This window comes from Arvicanthis niloticus, chromosome 3 (genome assembly GCF_011762505.2).
Source record: "Arvicanthis niloticus isolate mArvNil1 chromosome 3, mArvNil1.pat.X, whole genome shotgun sequence".
Taxonomy (NCBI): Eukaryota; Metazoa; Chordata; class Mammalia; order Rodentia; family Muridae; genus Arvicanthis; species Arvicanthis niloticus.
In genome coordinates, this window is record NC_047660.1 from 122,258,681 (window position 1) to 122,279,558 (window position 20,878).

At 37.1% G+C, this 20,878-nt stretch overlaps 1 protein-coding gene across 40 annotated transcripts in view; it reads right to left on the minus strand.

Annotated features, from left to right (window-relative positions):
- The window catches only part of Abi2 (abl interactor 2), a 74,085-nt gene that overhangs the window by 6,972 nt on the left and 46,235 nt on the right, over window positions 1-20,878 (minus strand). For 21 of the 40 annotated variants that reach the window (XM_034497102.1, XM_034497108.2, XM_034497099.2 and 18 more), the window contains 2 exons: window positions 17,379-17,537; window positions 2,569-2,742 (listed from right to left, as the gene is read on the minus strand). In XM_034497102.1, coding sequence (XP_034352993.1) covers window positions 2,569-2,742; window positions 17,379-17,537 — 333 coding nt within the window. Of the gene's footprint in view, window positions 1-2,568; window positions 2,743-8,847; window positions 8,935-17,378; window positions 17,538-20,878 lie in introns of all 40 variants that reach the window. The other 19 variants (XM_034497106.2, XM_034497091.2, XM_034497105.2 and 16 more) reach the window with 1 other exon arrangement.

A 20,878-nucleotide genomic window follows, 5' to 3' on the forward strand; every position in this document is an offset into this window, starting at 1 on the left:
ACTTGCCAAACTGAATGCTAGTAAACAGGAGAGGTTGGTAAATGCCAGAACTCAAGACAGTGGGGAAAACTGTGAGCTTCACAGTTCAGATCTCAACTCAACTATCACTTTCTAGTTCACAAAGCCTACTTAACTTCCCTACATTTCAATCTGCCATTTTGTCAGCATTATAGCAATTCTTACATTTGCTACCTGAGAGCACTGTTATGTTAAATGTAGTGATTCATAAAAAAAAGAATTATTAGTTTATTAATAAGTTCTGTAAAGTGATAGGCACAAAAAGAATTCATAAAAATACCTTTCACTCCAGGTATGAAGTCATTTAATCCAGCACATGAGAGGCAGAAGACCTCTGAGTTCAAGGTCAATCTGCTCTACATTGAGTTCAGTCAGTTAGGGCTACACAGTGAGATCCTGTCTCAAACAAAACCAAACAAATATTGGCCTCTACCCAATCAGGACACACACATACAAAATGAATACTATTTGTATTTGATCTGACCTTATATGCTTACTGGTTTGGTTTAGCTTTTTAAGATTGTTCTTCCTTCGATGTCGATATGTCTATTGTCCAGGTCAAGGCTGCTGATCCCTCTTCTGCAGTGTCATTCCAGACCCTGTATTTCTCATCTCCTGGAAGTTCAATGTCTGTCTGTGTGTCCCTAAAATATTCTGCTTCTCTTTCATACTCATTTTCCCTCACCTTTCTCGACAACTGTAACATTTATAAAACTGATTCCCTTTTGGGTAGTAGGCTCAGTCAAGCTATGCTACCACCTGTTATTCAAAGCCTTAAAAAGTATTGTTTTATATGTTTCCCCCAGATCCTGTTTGAAGAAAAGGAATAAATCTGCTTATATTTGCTTTATCTTGGCCCAAAGTGTTAAGCCCACTATTTCTATAAGATTTATTCTAATGGCTTTTTGGTTCTGTCTATTTGTGTAGCTGTATGGCAGTATGTATGTATGAGCGCAGGTCCTCAGAGGCCAGAAGCTCAGATCCCCTGGAGACTAGAGGTAGTTGTAATCACCCAACACGGTTGCTAGGAGCTGAGCTCAGGTCCTCTGCAAAAGCAGCATATGCTCATAACTGCTGAGCCATCTTGGCAAGCCAATACGTTCTCTACTTCTTCATGAAGGCCCATGGGTGATTTGTGGTGATCTGAATGAGAATGACCCCAATAGGCTCATTTGAGTGCCTGCTCCCTAGCTGGTAGACTCTTAGGAAAGATTAGGAGTTGTGGCATTGTTGGAGAAGGTGTTGTCACTGGGGGTGGAAAGATTAGGAGTTGTGGCATTGTTGGAGAAGGTGTTGTCACTGGGGGTGGACTTTGAGGTTTCAAAAAGCCCTTATGAGGTCCAGTCCCACCCCACCTAGCACTCACCCTCTCACTGTCTCCGTCTGTCTCTCTGTGTGTCCCTGTGTCTCTGCCTCTTTGGCCCCCCCAATCTTCCTCAGCTACTGCTCCAGTGCCAGTCTGCCTACAACCACCCCACCTCACGATGGTCATGGACTAACCCTCTGAAACTGAAAACAAGTCCCCATTTTAATGCCTCCTTCTGTACGTTGCCTGGCATGGTGTTTCATCCCATCAATAGAACAGTAACTAAAACATAATTCTAACATGCAGCCAGTTTTGAGACACAGTGGTTTAGCTGCTTTGGTTTCTTTAGCTGCAGATTTCCTTTTACATCAACAAATCCCCACCCACAAACTGGTTAGAGTTATTTTTTTTCTTTTTCTTTTTGAGGCAGGATCTTAACTCTGTAGCCCAGCTGACTTAGACCTCACCATAGGGCTTAACCTCTCAAGTGCTGGAGATACAGGTATGAGCCACCATGTACAGCTGAGCTGATTGATTAGTCTTGAGACTTGGAAACTCCTGTCCCCAGGTACCATGGTATGGTTACCTAACAGAAGCCATTTTACACACTCAGACACAGACTCAGACATAGACACACTCAAACACACACATACATACACTTATACAAAAGAGACTGAAACATCATTATTCTTTGATTTTAAGATTCCTATGATTTGATTATTTAAAGTTTCCTATGGAAATAAACTCAAACATATAAAAATAACTCAAATTTAATTATCTGAAAGTTCAGCACAGTGATACACAACTGTTATCCCAGCATGAGGCAGAGGATCAAAAGTTAGATGCCAACCTGAACTACCTGGTAAGACTATGTCAAAAACAAATAAATCAAAATAATAATACTGATAATGATGGCTGAAAGCATGAGAATAAAAATAAATAATTTGGAAAAATAATCCTCTTCTTAGAGAATTCCAAAGAAAAGCACGCTTTTTATTGTTTATTTAGTGTTATATAAATAATTGTGAAAAACATGTTCAATAGTATGAGATAAACATAAAAATGTGCTAATAAACTTCAAAACCATAAACCCTTTAAACTGACTAAAAAACCAAAGCAGAATAGATAATACAAGTAAATAAAGCTTTACCTATAAGTAAAAATAAGCATGCCTCTTTTGTGAGCAGCAGGTCTCACTTTTATAGAAGCTCTCCCAGCCCTTCAGACGACCTCCTGACACTTACCCTTTTCCAAGTAAGACCTTGGCGCCCATGGTGGGTCCTCTTCAGCGTAAGGATCACTGTACTCAACCACAGCTGCTTCCTCCTCTTCATAGTCTTCTGGAGGAGGCGGTGGAGGGGGGGATTCATCAAAGACTGGCTCTTCCACAGGGGGTGGTGGAGGTGGTGTATCTGAAACTAAGAATGTATCAAGCTGACAACAAACAATGAATGTATCATGTAAAGTTCAACATTTATCTGAACTTCTAGATTCATTAAATATAAACCTACACTGGAAAATAATGTTTCAAATAATGAATGACCAAGAGTAATTTTCCCACCATTATGTTTTAAATCTTCAAACATGATTTTTTCCTTCCCATTTGGATCAGTTGATGGTGCTGAATGAGTTTTGGTCAACATATTTTACTGTTAATTGGGCCTCCAGAACCTTTCAGTAATAATATATAGTCAATTTTCTAAAGAAATGAGTGCAATATAATAGGCCTTTACACCCTATTAAAGTAGTTATCAGAAATATTAATAACTTGGATAATTACAAACACATAAAAAGTAAAATGAGTCAAAAAAATTACACAAGTTTTTACAATCTGCTACATCATTCTCAATTAAAATTGAAACAGGTTTTCACTATATAAACCAACCAAACTCACAATCTTACTGCTTCAGCCTCCCACGGGGTTGGAATTACAGGGATTCACCACACTACCAGCCTAATTTTTATTAAACAGAATTATATCAAATTGGGCAGAAAAAATAAATCACTAATACTTTGGAAGTTCAACCACTAAAACATTTTGTTTATGAACTAGTTTTGTTTTTGACTAATTCAGGTTTAGTGATTATTTGAAATTTCTTAAGACTACATATCCATATGTATTATTAGAAGAACTTAACATATACCCTGCAGAGGTACACTTTCAGGGATCAGTCTCACCATATTATAGCATGTTAAAAAAAAAAAAAAAAAAAAAAAACCTGCAAACCCAAAGAACTCAAAGCTTTCAAATGCTTTCAAATACATACTTGAACACTCAACAAAGTAAAATCAACTTGCATTTACCAGCCATCAGCACTATTCCTACTTATAACATACCAGAACTGAATGCATAGAATTCTCTGAGCGATCCTGTTTTTATTAATCTCAGTCTACCAACAGTCAGATGTGCCAACACCACTCTGTATTTTAGCGTTCTCCCACAGGCTGAGCCATTTTGTACTTACATGCTTCATAAAATACAAATTCACTCACTAAAAATTCTGTATTCCTATGGGATTTGGGTTTTTTTCCTTGGGGGTGGGGTGCTCACTGTGTAGCCTAGGCTGGCTTCAAACTTGTGCCTGACACTAGTCCTATATTGTTTAAAAACAAACAAATGAAATAACATAAAACACAAATCTGTGCTCTTCATAGATCCTTTATTCAAATTTAATGTTTTTCGTACTCTAAGATTAAAAACAGCAGTGAAAATTCTGTATGTTTATAAGAAGAGAGTTAACAACTGCACAAAAACAGAGATCCAAGGGACCTTCAGAAAAATCAAAGAAATTGTGTTATAAAATTACACAAAATACAGATACTGTTTATTTTCACCTTCTTTGTCACCACCTCAGAGCCAGCTGAAAGACTGCCCCAAGTAGCTGTTTTCCGTGTGCACACACCAGTTATACAGCTAGTGCTACATACATTAGTTCACTTCATCTTTCCCTTGGAGAGATATTTTATTTATTTTTTACTTTTTTGCAATTCTAGGGCTCAACTCAAGATCCTTACACATCTTACATCCTACATAAACCCTCTAAACTACACCCCCAGGCCAAGGTGCTGGTTTTAATCTTAATTTTACAAATGTGAAAAGAAGCTCCCCGAGATTAATGTTACTATACAATAGACAGAAAAGCATCTCTGTCCATATCTTAGAAGCTACACTACTACCAGATAAAATCTGTACCACATAAGCCATGATTCATTATCAGTAAGTAAATACCACCAGGAACCTCATGTGGCTAGGAACCAGGTTCAGCACTGAGAAGAGTAAGGGGGAAATGTCACCAAGATGTGGACAATCAAACTTTGATTTACAATTAAGTAGTGTGATGCTGTAAGAAATTATAGTAACATGCATCATCATAGCCCAAATGCTTTATGTTGGGCCAAGAAAGGCTTCCTGAGACGTGAGATGAGCCAAGTGAAGGGCTGGGAGGTAGTAAAGTATAGAAGAAGGCAGGCTTACACAGAAAACCCTGTCTCAAGGAAAGAAAGAAAAGGAAAGGAAAAAGGGAAAAGGGAAAAGGAAAAAGGGAAAAGGAAAGGAAGAGAGGGAGAGAGAAAGAGAGAGGGGAGAGAGAGGAGAGGAGAAGAGAGAAGAGAGAAGAGAGAAGAGAGAAGAGAGAAGAGAGAAGAGAGAAGAAATAACCCGAAGTAGGACAGGTAGAGGAAAGGATGGCTGAGTTTACTCAATAAATAACAGGGGTGCCATATGAGAACTTAAAAGGAACAGATCTGTGCTTTTTTTTAATCACAGTGTAAGTGGTTAATATAACTGGTTCCAAGTGACTCCAGACTATTCCACACATTAAATTTAATGCAAAGAATATGTTAGTTCAATAGCCTATCTTTAAAATAATGCTTGAAAAGCCTTGCAATGATTCTAAAACAAAGTACACATCTTTCCATAGTGCATGTTTTAAAGAAAATGACACTCATTTGAATGTATACATCCTGCCACAACTGTTAAGTCAGTCCCAGCCTCGTGTGGCTAGGAACCAGCTTCAGCACTGAGAAAAGTACAGAGGGAAAATGTCACTATACCTCATATGAAGGAAGAAGGGACTGACAGGAAGGAGGCTGAGAGAAATCCCAAAGGAATCAGTTATGATAGGAACCAAATTAGGAAGTGGCTTTTAAAATACTAACAATGCTGCTATAACAGTGTTCTACAATGATCTACTCAAGTGACAGCTAAGCCTTGAACACCAATCAAGTACTTAAATAACATTAAATTAAAATAGTGCTTCTACTTATGAAATATCTTCGATGTTTCTACAAACACTCTCCCTTGCACTAATCACTAGTAAAGTTAATGACAACTAGTTCATATTCCTGCTCATCTTTACAGTCTGATTTTTGAAGGAAAAAAGAAAATATTCTGATAGATTGTTAATCTTCAAAGTCAGTTACAAAATCTGGCTAGTACTCTCTAAAATATTTGAAATAATTTGTTCAGATTGAGCAGCAGCACTTCAAAGAACAAGTGGTAACAAGTGAATGATGGGATTTCCCCAGGTAAGTGCTCATCACAGCACTGGTTTAAAAAATAAAATAAAAATAGAAAAACCTTTCCACTCATTATTCAACTATTTTCTTTAATCAATAAACTTAAACTGATTTGTGATGGGAAAATGTTATTCTTGCTATAATGACACTTCAACTAAATGTGGAACTCCAAAACACCTAATCAGTCTATAATTCAGGAAATTTTAATTTAAGTGCAGTATGTTCTATCCTCCAGTTAATCTCTAAAGGTTATAACTTTCTACTGGCAAAAGGTTATACCACAACTGTGCTTGACACACACTAGACCAACTGATAAGAAAAACACTTTCTCCTGGAGCCAGCATGGGTCACACACAAGCCAAACGACCAGTAGGCTGCAAAGGTATAATTTAAAAACATAAAGAATATAGTTGGACATAAATCAAAATAGCCCTTACGTTTAAAAAAAATCTTTAAAAATTACACTGTTTTAAAGCTCACTGATACTCGTAATATACTTTCTAATAAACAGAAATAAATAGACTACTTTTAGAAACCAAAGAGAAAAAAGAGAAAAGTAAAAGGACTTGACACACCCAACCTTTGGGCACTGTGCTGGCTAGTTTTAGGTCAACTTGACACATACAGTCATTTTGGAAATGAAAACATCATTTGAGAAAATGTTTCCAACAGACTAGCCTGTGATGCATTTTCCTGGTCGATAGGGGAGGATCCAGCCCATTAAGAGTGATGGCATCCCTGGGATGGTAGTCAAGAGTGCTATAAGGAAGCTGGCTAAGCAAGCCATGAGAAGCAAGCCAGTAAGCAGCCCCGCTCCATGCCCTCTGCATCAGCTCCTGCCTCTAAGTTACTGCCTTGCTTAGTTCCAGTCTTGACTTCCCTCAGTGATGGCCTGTTACCTGAAAGTATAAGCAGAGTGTGATGTGCAGAAAGATGTATAAACGAAATGAAACCTTTCCTCCCCAAATGAAACCTTTCTTTCCCAAGTTGCTTGTGCTTATGGTGTTTGATCATAGTAATAGAAACCCTGAGACGGGTGCTAAGACTGTACGAACAACCAGTTAAAATACAAACAAAATACAAAAAAGTAGGGCACCAAAATGCCTGCTATCAGACAGACCCTTTTCTAAGTGCCAGGGACACAAAATTAGCAAAGCCCCTGCTGTGACAGACCTACTGTGACATTTACATTCTACTGTTAAATGCCTACTTCCAGAGAACCATAACAAGAGGTTATAATTATTTTTAGCCTAGAGTGGTAGCATCCACCCTTTACATGAGAGGTGCACAGTGGGCTACTATGGCCTGATGACACTGCATCTTAAACTAGTGTACAGTCTGACTCTGGAACAAAGCAACTATTTGTACCTCTCCCACAATCATACAGTAGTCAGAAATGCCTATTAACTTTTGATTGCCCCCAAACCTATTAATAGCCTGCTCCTGACAGGAGGCCTTATTATTACAGTCAATTAACACATATTCTGCCACATTATTATATACAGTGAAAACTCATGAGAGATCACAATCAATCACTCTCAATACCTACCCCAACTACTGGCAGAAATTAAACCCAGGGCTGTGCACATTAGGCAACCACTCTGTCACTCAGTGATCCCTCACCCTCGGGGGAACATTTTTTTTACCTGAATAAGCAATTTCCTGGGAATGCAGGGATGATTAGGCTAACACTCTGTTTTAAGTAGACACTACAACACACGTTCACAGCAGTAACGGGAGGTTACAAAGTGTTACAGTAGTAGAGTAACGTGAGGTTACTGTTATGCAGCTATGACTTCATCAACTGCATTACTTAAATCTTTACTTATATCTCTACTACAAATGAGGTCATATGTGGCCTGTGAATATTTTTTTGCTTGAGTTTGATAAAATTTTAATGTTTTATAATATATTTGTGGGCATTTTATGATAGTAAAGGACAAACACACTGTTTTACATATCCACAACACAAGTTTCAACACTGACAAAATCAGTGGGACCCAAATAATTCAAATCCATGTTACTCGTGGATTAACTGTAACTCCTTTAAGTTTAGGTTCCATGACGTCATGCAAGTTTATGACTGATGTAGCCCCTTGATCGCTCATCACAAGAACTATTTATTTCTTTTTGTGACACTCATCATTAAATGGTAACACAGGCCTCCCAATTAAAAAATGCAAGTTTCCTTAATGCTTTCCCAGAAGAGTCAATATACCAATAAAATTAGCTATATAACTATGCATGACTCAAAAAGTAAAATACAAACCAAAGAAAATTCACTGTCAATCAATGGCTGCTTCTTGGGAGACAAACTGGAAGACTGATGTGTGCCCTACTATGGTGTGGTCCTTTTCATACTTAAAATAGGAGAATGATATATCCAGGCCACGTATAAAACATCTATGATTCTAGTAATAGCAAACTAGGGAAACAGTATGTTTAGGCAACTGAGAAATAAGCAGGCTATGTCTTTGGCAATTAGATTATCTCCTCATGTAGTTTTTCTTCCATTACTATTTTATGTCTGTTTGTCAGACCTTTATAACTATGTGGTGGTGATGGTGGTAGTGGTGGTGGAGGTGGTGGTGGTGGTGTTTTTTGGTTATGGTCCTGGGGATCAAACCTGGGATCTCATGGAAGCTAAGCATGTGCTCTTAGTATAACTTGCAGAATCTATCATTTTAAAGCTATTGGAAAGCAGAGAAATTTACCATAATTTAATTATGTGTCTAAGTGTGGCTATGTGCATGTGAGTGTCAGTGTCTGCAGAAGTCATAGGTGTGGATGGAGCCTCCTGGAGCTGAAGTCCAGGTCCTCTGCTAGAAGAAGTACACTCTTAGCCAATGAGCTCTCTCTCTCCAGTCCACCTCAATTACTCTATCATTACTAGCAATTCAAACAATGACTTATTCAAATATATGAATGACTATTTAGTCAGTCATATGTAAATTACATTCTATGCCTATAATCTGATCTACAGCATAAAGAAGACATAAACTTACTATTTTCTTGGACTCTGGCCACAAATCCCATTAAAGGTAACTGAGGAGTTACCTGTAGGATGGAAGGAGGAGGAGGAGCAAGAGATACTGCAAAAACAAAAAAGGTGTGGAGGATAAGGGGTAAGGGCGAGTTATATAGAAGGAAGGATAATACAGTAAGACTATATATAAAGGAGGTGCACCACTTTCACACATATTTGTCTTCCTTATGGATCCACTTCGGAGGGTAATTTTATAAATAAGACAATACACTTAAGAGTTTTAGTAAGCTTTAAAACTACAGCAGGAAACAGTTATCACACATGATCTAATCTAACATGTAATGGGAACACATCCAATTTGTATGTGCTACAAATGTGTTCTCTAAAAATTTCTGTTAATTATCATAAATAGTTTGGTTGATTTTTTTTAAATGTCTGTCAGTATATGAGAAAAACTTAACATTCCAATAACCTAAACAGGCTTTTTATAACATGTAATAGTTGGTTCTTCATTTAAACAAATATGACCTGAGTTCTTACTGAGGGTCAAGGCCTCTACTGGAAGACTAGTTATCAGAACCTTTCACTGAGAATCAGGTGACATTACTGCAGTTTTTGTTTTTTGGTTTTTTGTTTTTTGGTTTTTTTTTTTTTCTGTAACTCCAATCCATCACATTTTCTCCTTCAGCCTACAGAAAACACCACTGTTCTTCCAAGACTGCATTCCTCCATCTCAAATGTATGACACAGTATAGGAATACAGTAAGACTTCAACAGACATTTATGTATAAACAAACAAATAAGGCAAAAACCTAAATGTTTTCAAGGTTAACTCTACAGTTACAGTTTCTGTGAGAAAGGGTATATACTATGATATCCATATTCTTAACAGAATTCTGTTTGCTCCAAATTTCAAGTAACTAATAACACTAAGAAGATTCAACTGTTTCATCACTCAAAGAGATAACACACACACACACACACATCGCTTTGTCTACCTTCCCTAGAGACAATGCTGGCCACAGGGACGAAGACTACAGAGAATGGATCTCTTGGACAAGTGCTTGAAGAGATGTATGTTATGCAGACAGGAGGTGAGAGAGACAATCAAGTTTAAGGAACCAAATTAGGACAAAGGCTTAGAGGCATAAAATACCATGAGCCAAGTTCACAAGACCAAAATGTTTTCTCTACCCAGCTAGTAGAAAATATGTTTAAAAATTAAACAGGCCATATCTAGACAGTGGTAGCATAAGCCTTTAATCCCAGCTCATGAGGAAGAGGCAGACAGTCTGTGCGTTTGAGAACAACCTGGTCTAGAGAGACTTCCAGGAGAGCCAGAGCTACAGAGAGAAACCCTCTCCTAAATACAAAACAAACAAACAAACAAGCAGTGCTGGAACGTTGGTTGTGGAAAGTTGGCTCAGCTGTTTAGAGCACCTGCTGCTTCTTTACAGAGGACCTAACACCCACATGGTGGCTCACAACCATCTGTAAGTCTAGTTCCATGGACCCAAAAACCTTTATGACCTTCACAGGTTACCCAGCATGCATGTGGTACACATACATTCATGTTGCCAAAACACTCAGACATAAAGTAAACGTAAAATGCTAAATGAAAATCACAGAAAAGTGGATGTGTAGGCACGAAAAAGAGCTTAGTGTAAAGAACTTAGGTAAAGTATTAAGGCCTAGATGGAACGTTAAGGCTTGGGTAAAATGTTAAGGCCAGGTAACAGTTACCTGGCTAGCCTGCCATTATAAGAAAACTTTCTCATATGTTTCTACTGTTACTAGGAAACTTTCTAATGCCAAGACTAATTACATATTCTGTTATATCTCTGCCCTTGGAAACTAATCACAATAGAGTTAGTAGAACTGTTTTGTATAGTTACCCACAAAAAGCTTAGACCCAAACCAACCACCCAATAAACAGCACGGCCTGCCTGCACCTGTATATAAGCTTTTATGATATGAGCTGCCCCGGGACGTTCCCCAACATAAGAGAGGAGACACCTGCACCAATATAAGAAACTATCTGGACTAAGACTTCCATTTTGAGTCGTGGCCAAGTAAAGTTTAAGTTCCCAAGACCTCCCTGGGAACTGACATCTGACTTGGCAGAAAGAAACACCTGTGTAGGTAATTGATATCCTGGTTGGCAAGTTAAGACATGAATGTTAGACAAGTACCATCTTGGTAAACAAGTTAAGACATGAGTGTTAGACAAGGCAAGTCCCCTGCCACAGCTGAATACCCCAACCAACGGGAGCAGGATGAGTGTACAACTAAGACATGTTCCTACGGAAACCCCCTATCTCTAAATCCTGAATAGTGAAACAACTTGGCAGATGTTTGTGGATTTGGGGCTTAAGAACCCTGTAGGATCTTAACTCAGGGTCATGGTTCAGTTCCTGAATCTGGACCATGGCCTTGGTCAACCAGTCTTGGGGCATATGTTCAATAAGCTATCTCTGTCTGACTGAGATCGGTGTTCTTGTGGTTTGTGAGGCAATTCCTGGACCCCAACAAAAAGACTAATTTTTTAAAGTTACTCTGCCCCAAATTCTTGATGTTACATTTTATGTTTAGATACCATGACAAGATCCTTTGAATCTAATCCATAAATATGGTATGAAAAACAGATAATACAACCCTATTTCATATAGTGGTAGAAAAAATTTTTCTTTAAAGCCTAATCTAAGTCTGGAACACAGTAAATCAAGACAGATTCTAGAAACAAAAAGAACTTAGTAACACTGTAGGTAAACCAGTACAGACAACTAATGATTTAATTTCTATACAAGGAACAGCAAAAGGGCAAAGAGCCTCTCAGAGTTTGTTAGCCTGCAGGAGGAAAGGTAAAGCTATGAATTCATTAACCTTGGTAATTAAGTATTGGAGAAGCTCAGGGTGATGAAGACATAATGACATAACTGCTGCTGAATATTTCATCACATTGTAACCCCCAAGATTGTATTATTTACTGGAAAACAATGTTTTTAGCAGTAGTGTGGCTCAGCCCTAGCACACACCTTTATAATCCAAGAGCTTTCTGTTTATTGTAAACAGGATTAAAGTCAACCAAAGGTTAAGAGGCAGAGCTACAACCGGCTGATAGGAAGTCAACATAGGATTATCAAGAAAAAAACAGAGTAAGAGGGAATTAGGAGGAAGGACACAGAGAGACGCATAAGAAGTAGAAGGAAGAGAGATTCATTTAGAGAGGTTTTTTGAGACCATGAGAGAGGGGATCCCTTCTGGAATGTCAACTGAGGAAAATGTTCAGCTAGTTCTTTCTCTGCCTCTCTGAGCTAGCAGGCATTCATCCCAGCAACTGGCTCTTGAATCTTCATTGGTAAATATCAAACACCTGAGGTTTTCTTAAGTGGAATGAATGAGGGTAACTTAAGCATAAGAATGAGAGACAACAAGAAAATATGGGTGGGATATAGATAGGCGCTCTCAGCAGAGTGCTCATGGCTGACAGCGGCACACACATGCAAGCACAGCACAAAGCAGGAGAGCTCAGCAGGTCACTCTGAAGAGAATCTAGGTAGAAGAAAAACCAGCTTACTCTCTGAAACATTCCTTCCTTCAAAAGATAATTTTACTTCAGTTTTCCCTGAAATCTCACTTCCTGGCAGTAAGAACCTGACTCAGAAGATTGGGTCTGCTGCTGACACAGCAGCTAGACAGCAGGTACAGCAGAGAAACAGCAGCACATGGCACTGGACCACAGGAAAGAAGGACACTGCATATGCATAGACATCTTGTGAGACCAAACACCTTCTAGAAGCAGACGTAAACTTCCTCCCTCCCTCCCTCCCTTCCTTCCTTCACATCTTATTTTTATAAGCTTTATAAATATTCTTATAAAAAGGCAAAATGAACATAATAAGAATTGCTTCTGGGGCTGGAGAGATGGAGTAAGAACACTGACTGCTCTTCCAGAGGTCCCGAGTTCAATTCCCAGCAACCACATGGTGGCTCACAACCATCTGTCATGTGATCTGATGCTCTCTTATGGTGTGTCTGAAAACAGGTACAGTGTACTCATATACATAAAGTAAATAAATAAATCTTTAAAAACAAAAAAGGCTGGCGTTCTTGGAAGTTCACAGATAAGCAGTATTAGTTTTTTAAAAAACTACTTCTGAATTCCATGAAGAACATTATGTTTGATTATTACCTATTAAATTTAGTTGATGGTATTTTTTATTCCAGGGAAGAAAATAATTTATGCAATTTATTTTAAACTATATTTTTTTAAAAATAAGTATCAACCTAAAACAAGAAAGATTTAAAAAATAATTTGAGTAATTAGTAATAGGAAGCTAATGATACAACTGGGGTTACAAAGAACTGTTAACCTTGTAGTCTCAGAACATTCTTTTTAATTACATCATTTTGGTACTCTTTTTCAAATATAAAGTCAACAAAAGCTGTTATACCAAAAAAAAAATGTATCTGATTATGACTTACAGTCTAAAAATATACTTTGCATTTAAAAGTCAGTACTAAGGACCTATTTATGGTCAAATGGGAATGTAGTTAGACTTTTTAGCTGTAGGATTTTTTTATTTGGTTTGCCTCCCCCCCAAGAACTATCTAAAATAACATTCAAACACAGCTTCTTGCTACTGCTCCTTATTCACTACACCACACCAACCTCTAACCTGCTGCAGAGCTGTACTGCTATGCCTAACCTCCCTGCCTTAGAGACTAAGGTGCAGCATCTGCCATATTAATAGTGCCTTTTCACGGTTTCTTTGTACATCCCTGAAAGGGAAAGAATTTAAACACTTTAAGATCATAAAGCCTCTATTTCAAGAAACACTGATTACTGTAAGTTAACTGCTACAAACAGCTTCATACTTGGAAATCATGATTAATGTCTTATTAACTAGGTTTGTTATATGTGTATAAATGTATATGTAAAAAACACATGTAGATATATATGCATTCTTTAATAACAAGATGGTTTATATTCTTTTTTTAAGGTTTATTTATTTATATGAGTATATTGTAGCTGCCTTCAGACACAACAGAAGAGGGCATTGGACCCCCATTATAGATGGTTTTGAGCCACTATATGGTTGCTGAGAATTGAACTCAGGACCTCTGGAAGGGCAGTCAGTGTTCTTAACTGCTGAGCCATTTTTCCAGATCCAATGCTTTATATTCTTAAAGAAGACTTAACTAATAACTGTGTTTCTGTAATTCTCTTCACTGTTGGTAAATAAATTTAAATATCAGTTTCTTTGAATTTATAAAATGAAAACCAAAAGTGTTTCAGTTTTGTTCTTATGAGGGTTTCATTCAGTAACTTGCTTCTGAAATGGCTGTATTCATTAGAATACAACTACCTTCCAGCTTGAACTTGGCACTAGCATTCCATATTTTAATCCCTGTTAGACTGTCCTTTATCAGACTCAGAACAAACTACATTAGTGGGAATGCTGTCAGGCTTATATCCTACAGAACCGCACTGCACTGTCCAACTTCAGAAGCATGCGTCCATGGCAAGGCTCTGGCTGCAAATACAGGCTCATACAAGCATCATGTTCACAAACGGTTCCCTGAGCACTAAGGCTCACCAAAGAGTTGTCAAAGGAAAAAGGCATGCTTAGGGCTGGGATACAGGACAAAGACAGAACATCTGCCTAGCATGTTCAAGGATCATAGTTTAAATTCCAGAGACTTCTCTCTCTAGAACAATAATTTTGTTCTGCTTTTAAAAATTGGGTTTAAAAAGCACTATGATTACCAGAGCGATAATTATCTTCTTTAAAGTTACCAAATTCTAAGAGAAGGCAGAAGTTAGATACAGAAAATACAAAGTCACAACTGAACTACTTCTCACAGCCCCAACAATTCCAATTCACCTTAGTTCCTTGAGTGTGTAAAATACTTAAAGTCCCTCCCTAATGATTTAATTTTACTTTAAACTATTTTGGCATATATGAATCTGATTTATTAAAAAAGCATTATTGAAATATGAACTCTTTAGTGCATTAGAGATACAAGTCAACAGTAGAGCACTTGCCTAACACAAAGCCCTAGACTTAGTACTTCAAGATTTAAATACATGAAAAAGATGTATAAAACAGCTGTCAAATTTTATCTGCAGAGGTCTCAGAACTATTGAGTACATATACGCAGCATGAAATATTCCTTCTGTAGTCTTACTAAGTACCCTGTACATCTGTATCAAAGCTGTAACAGTGACAACCTCATTATGGATTTAACCCATTTTGGATTAACATCATTGTTTCAAACCTAAAGTAAGAAAAGGACTATAAGCAGTACTTTCCAGATACCTAGCCCATCTTCCACGAAACAACGAAGTAAGCTGTAGCTAATGAACTAAAACTGAAGAACAAAAACAACAGTGCATGCAATGGCCATGAGATCATGCGTCCAACTCAGGAGGGTGAGTCAGGAGAATAAGGTGAAACCACAAATTCAAAACCTGTCTAAATAAGACATAGTTTTTAAAGTGGGGAAAAATAATTTCAGAAAAAAAAAATACTTGTAATGCAAATTTGGAAAACATAACCAGAGGCAGGGTATGTGATATATTCTGGCAATATTTAAGATGCAAATGAATTAAAAAAAAAAAAAACAGCCTAAAACACTAAGCACGAAAAGACAAATATATTTCAATCAAGGAATTTAGGTAGATGTACACTGCATTTTGCACTAACTAAACTACAAATACAGCATTCAATATAGGAGAGGAGCCCAGAACAGTGAAGAAACTTAGAAAAAGAAAAAAGGGCTTTATTTGACATTCAACAATATTTTTGAACAATTTTCTCAGAACACTATTGCATAATGACTAACAAGTACTCCACCACTACAAAAAAAAAAAAAAAAAAAACAAAACAAAAAAAAAAAAAACAACAACTTTTAATTTGAAGGTACAGGTAGGACATGACAATAGAAAAAGCATGAAATACATAATCAAAAAATATTAAGTGGCACATGTCTTCAATCCCAGCACTTGAAAAGCAGGGGAGAAAGATCTCTGAGTTCAAGGCTAGCCTGGTCGACAGAGCTACATCTAGGACAGCCAGGGCTACACAAAGCTCTGTCTTGAAAAACAAGCAAACAAAACACCTTGACCTTGGTTTCATATACAAAGTAGATATATATGACTGATCATCAATCTTGGGACTGAGAGACTGTTCAGCAATTAAGTTCACAACTGCTCTTCCTGAGGACCCAGATTCAACCATTCCCTGCACTCACAACTATCTGTAGCTCCAGTTTCAGAAAATCCAACTCCCTCTTCTTGCTTCTGTGGGCATTAGGCATATACATGGTACACAAACATACAAACATACATACATACATACATACATACATACATACATACTTGTAAGCAAAATACCTATATATACATAAAATAAAAAATAATTTTAAAACTACCACCAATCTTATTATCTATATGTGAATCAAATGAGATAACAAATAAAAAGAAAGTCATTTTTTTCTTTTGCAAGATTCTAAAAACATAATTAAGGTTTTACTAACAGGTAGCAGCCACAGCATAAATTTTCCACTCCATAAATTCAATGCTTATAAGAGACGGGATGATTTGTCTCCTAAGAGGAGCTCACATAAGCTTAATTACCTCTTAGCAAAAATTAAAAAACAAAACAGTAAGTTAACATAATATATTCATGTAGTCAAGATGTCTAAAGTTTCCCTTGAATTCTCCAGGGAATTAACAAAACATTATTATATATAACATTAAATGTGCACAGTTAGCTTTTCTGTAATATATGATTCAATTCTTTATTTCAACTATTATATTTGAATCGATTTCTCCAAGGCCCATCACAGTATCTGATGTAATAACTGTATTTAGACAGTTTGACTGCCTAATGCAAAACACCTTTATGTACACCAAACTTCTGTGTAATTCACAGAGCAGTGATATCTCATTAAACAAAAAGAAAACACTATTCTTATATATACTCCACTTGAGTCAGGCTCTCATTCTGCAGCCTAGACTGGCTACTCTCCTTGCCTCTGCCCCATGAATGGTGAGATTACAAAAAAGCATGTGTACGTCTAGCTTAGTGTTAGTTGGTTTTTGTTGCTGTTCTTCTTCAAAACAGGGTTTCTCTATGTAGCTGGTTGTCCTAGAACTCATTCTATAGACTAGGCTGGGTCAAATTCACCTGCCTCTGCCTCACAAGTGCTGGAAAGGTGTACGCCAGCACTGCCAATTCAGTATTAATTTTAAAAGCAAATGACTAGGCACACTGAAACTATTACATTGGGGGAAGGAGAAATGAGCTCTTTAGCCTTACATATAAATCATGTATTAACTTTTTTAAAGTAAACACACAGTATTATTAAAAACTTACTGTTCATTCTTCTATCCATTCAACAATAGACTAAACTACCAAATGTGTATATAATAAACACCTATTAGGTATGGGCTAAGTATGGGTAACAAAAGGGTTTTGTTTGTTTGTTTTCTATGCTGCAATGTAAAAGAAATTAAAAGAAACTGCAAAAGAGAAATCTAACCTGGATTCTGGTTATAAAAAGGACCTCCATTCATCTGATTCTGAAGGCTTGTTTGTGCAGTTATGGAAGGAGGGCGTCTATAGGGCAGTGAGCCCCCTATTGTGGGTGGTGTGTGGCGAGAGGCAGGCCTGTTCATGCTGTAGAACTGAACAGGATGACCTGGAAAATGGACAGAACACAAATGCATCATTAAAAGAAACTTATCTCAGATAATGAAATGCTTTACGTACATCATTCACTTTCTAGTAAGATTATTAAAAAAAAAAAATCACAGTATCCAACTTAATGCAAGATGACTGCTGCTACTCTGCTGACACTGAATTAAAGCACAAAATGAGGAAAATCAAAATATTACATTTGGAAAAGTAACATCTAAATCAAAAACTAATTAACATTTTGACTTTCTTTTAATCATTTGACAATATTTAAAAGCATAATTAATTAAAATGTACACCTCTGGTATAAATAAAACGTGTCCAATGGCAAGTCTCCAGTTGGCTATTCTCAACCCAGGGGTCACACATCAGATATCCTGCATATCAGATATGTATCTACATTATATTTCTTTTTTTTTCTTTTCTTTTTTGGTTTTGTGAGACATGGTTTCTCTGTGTATTCTCTTGCTTTTCTGGAACTCACTCTGTAGCCCAGGCTGGACCCAAACTCACAGAGATCCACCTGCTTCTGTCCATTCCAATCCCAAAGAGCAGGGATTAAAGGTGTGTACCACCACTGCCTAGGTACATTACAATTAGTAACAATTTTAAAATTACAGTGATGAAATAGGAATGAAGTAATTTTATGGTTGGGTTAAAGGGTCACAGCATTAGGAAGGTTGAGAAGCACTGCCCTAGTGCACCAGTGTTAAAAGACAACAGCTATAAACAATGATTAGGTTATGAGGGTTCTGTTCTCATAAATAAATAACGCCATTATCAAAAGTGGATTTTCTCCTTTTCTATCCTATGTACATAGTCCCTCACCAGATAAGGAACCTTGATACTAGATATTCTGCCTCCAGAACTAATATAGCCAGACTAATATAATTAATAATCTAATCTACAGTATTGTTATAGAACACAAAAGAGATTAAGTTCCCTTCTCCTCTCCAAAAAATAATAATTTAAAGTAGCCACTAAACATTGGAGACTAAACAATGAATCAAATCCTGGGAAAGCCAAAAAATAAAACAAAACAAAAATTTTTTTAAAAAGCAAAGAAAAATGTTTGCTACAGTTGTATTCTAAAACAGGTGGTGATAACAAAAGAACACTGTTGAAAAGGAAACAAAATATTTCAACAAAACACTTGTTGCTTTAACGCCAAGTCAAACCCATCTTTATACAATTCAATATGCTCATTTTCTTACTCATCTTATGTCTTAAAATAGTTTATGAAATCTGAATCAAAATTATCATCACCCCAGAAACCTATCCATTTATTGCTCATTTCAACCTATTTTACCTCTTCAAAATTATTCACTGCTATCAACTTGAAACACTCTTTCCTAATCCACCCAGTTTCCATATAATTCAAACCCCGAACCCAACCTTGCCTTTACCCTCACATGGTGCCCACTCAATCAGAGGTCCTCTTATGACAGAGTATTATACACCCATGAAAGAATAGCAGCAAGCAATAAGGCATGGAAGGAAGGGAATGATAGGAAGACAGGGAAGAAGAGATGCTGTACCATGAGGGGAAGAGGAGAAAGAGGTAAAAAGAAAATAAAAAGCAGAAAGGGCAAGACAATAGGGAGAAAAGCATTGCTTAGGATCTTAAAAAAAAAAACTCAGACAATTACAAATTGTATAAAGTTGGATCCACTCTTAATTCTCATCTATCTTAAGTCTATCATGCACAGCCAAGTACCTATTATTATATTAGCATTTAATTGCTAAAATTAACTCTTAGGGGTCATTTATTACTTCTGGGTCTGTAGCATCAGCAAGATTTCTCTATTTAACTAGCTGGATTAGTGTATATCTCAACCAAATGACTGCCATATATTCACTCATCCATTACAGAAAAGTCTTCTTCATATGGATTATTATAAAAGCTATCTCAATAAAACAACATCCAAATTCCAATTTGGAAAAGGACATCTTTTAAAACATGTTTTATTAGTATCCAGGTAGTGGTGGTGCCCAGTAATTAATCCTAGTAATTGGGAGGTAGAGGCAGGTGGGTCTCTGTGATTTCGAGGCCAGGCTGATATACAGAATAAGTTCCAGGACAGCCAGGGCTACACAGAAAAACCCTGTCTCAAAAAAAGGACCCATTTACTAACCAGCATTATATTAACAGTTAAATGTATTTTCCTACCCCAGCAAAACATATTTGAGATTGAAATCTTTTCTAAAAATGATTGATTACATTTATTTATAAGGAGGGCACATTCATATCACTCTCTGTGTGTGTGTGTGTGTGTGTGTGTGTGTGTGTGTGTGTGTGTGTGTGTGTGTATTAGAGGACAATTACACAAGCTGGCTCTCTCTATACCATATGGGCCCCAGGGATCCAAACTCTCATTGTCTGGCTAGTTAGCAAACTCTTCACCTGTTCAGTCATCTCCCTAGCATTAGGCTGAAATCTTAAATAAAACATCAGTCAACTTAAATAATCTTTAAGTCCTTTGAAAATATAATGTATGAGTTTATTATAAACATAGAAGCTTGTAATTTGCTATATAAAATATTGTATTAAAATATATTTTTGTAGGGGCTGGAGAGATGGCTCAGCAGTTAAAAGCACTGACTGCTCTATCAGAGTCTTGAGTTCAATTCCCAGCAACCACATGGTGGCTCATAACTATCTATTATAGGAGCGATCCGATGGCCTCTTTTGCTCTGTCTGAAGACAGTTACCATGTATTCAGATACATAAAATAAACAAGTCTTTATAAAAGTACTTTTCAATTGTCATAGGCTTGGTTTTGTTAATGACTTAACCTATAGTAACAGTATTGGTGTGCATGTGCAGCACAAGTATTACATGCAGATACATGTGCATATGAATAGTTGAGTATGCAGAGGCCAGCAGTCAACCTTCAGTATTAGTCTCAGGAGCCACCAACCTTGTATTTCTAAACAATGTCTCTCACTAGTACCTGGCACTTACTCAGACTAGGCTGACTAGTGAGCAAGCCCCAGGAATCCACCTGCCTTCAGCTCAGCTCGCCAGCACTGGAATTACAAACATACTCCACCATGCCTGGCTTTTCTGTGGGTGCTAGGGATAGAACTCAGGTTCTCATGCTTGCACAGCACGCACTTTACCAAATAAGCTATCTCTTCAGCTTCCTAGAATAGTTCCAATGTTAAGTTCAAAACTATACAGAAGGTGACTCCATACGAAGTTCACAAATATTTAACAGAATAAATTAAAGTAATACGAATGTTTGTGCTACTTTATTGGACAAATGCATCACAGACTTTACCCCATTTTTCTCAGTAAATTCTTTGTTCACATGCCTCTTTCTGATTAAAATATTTATCATC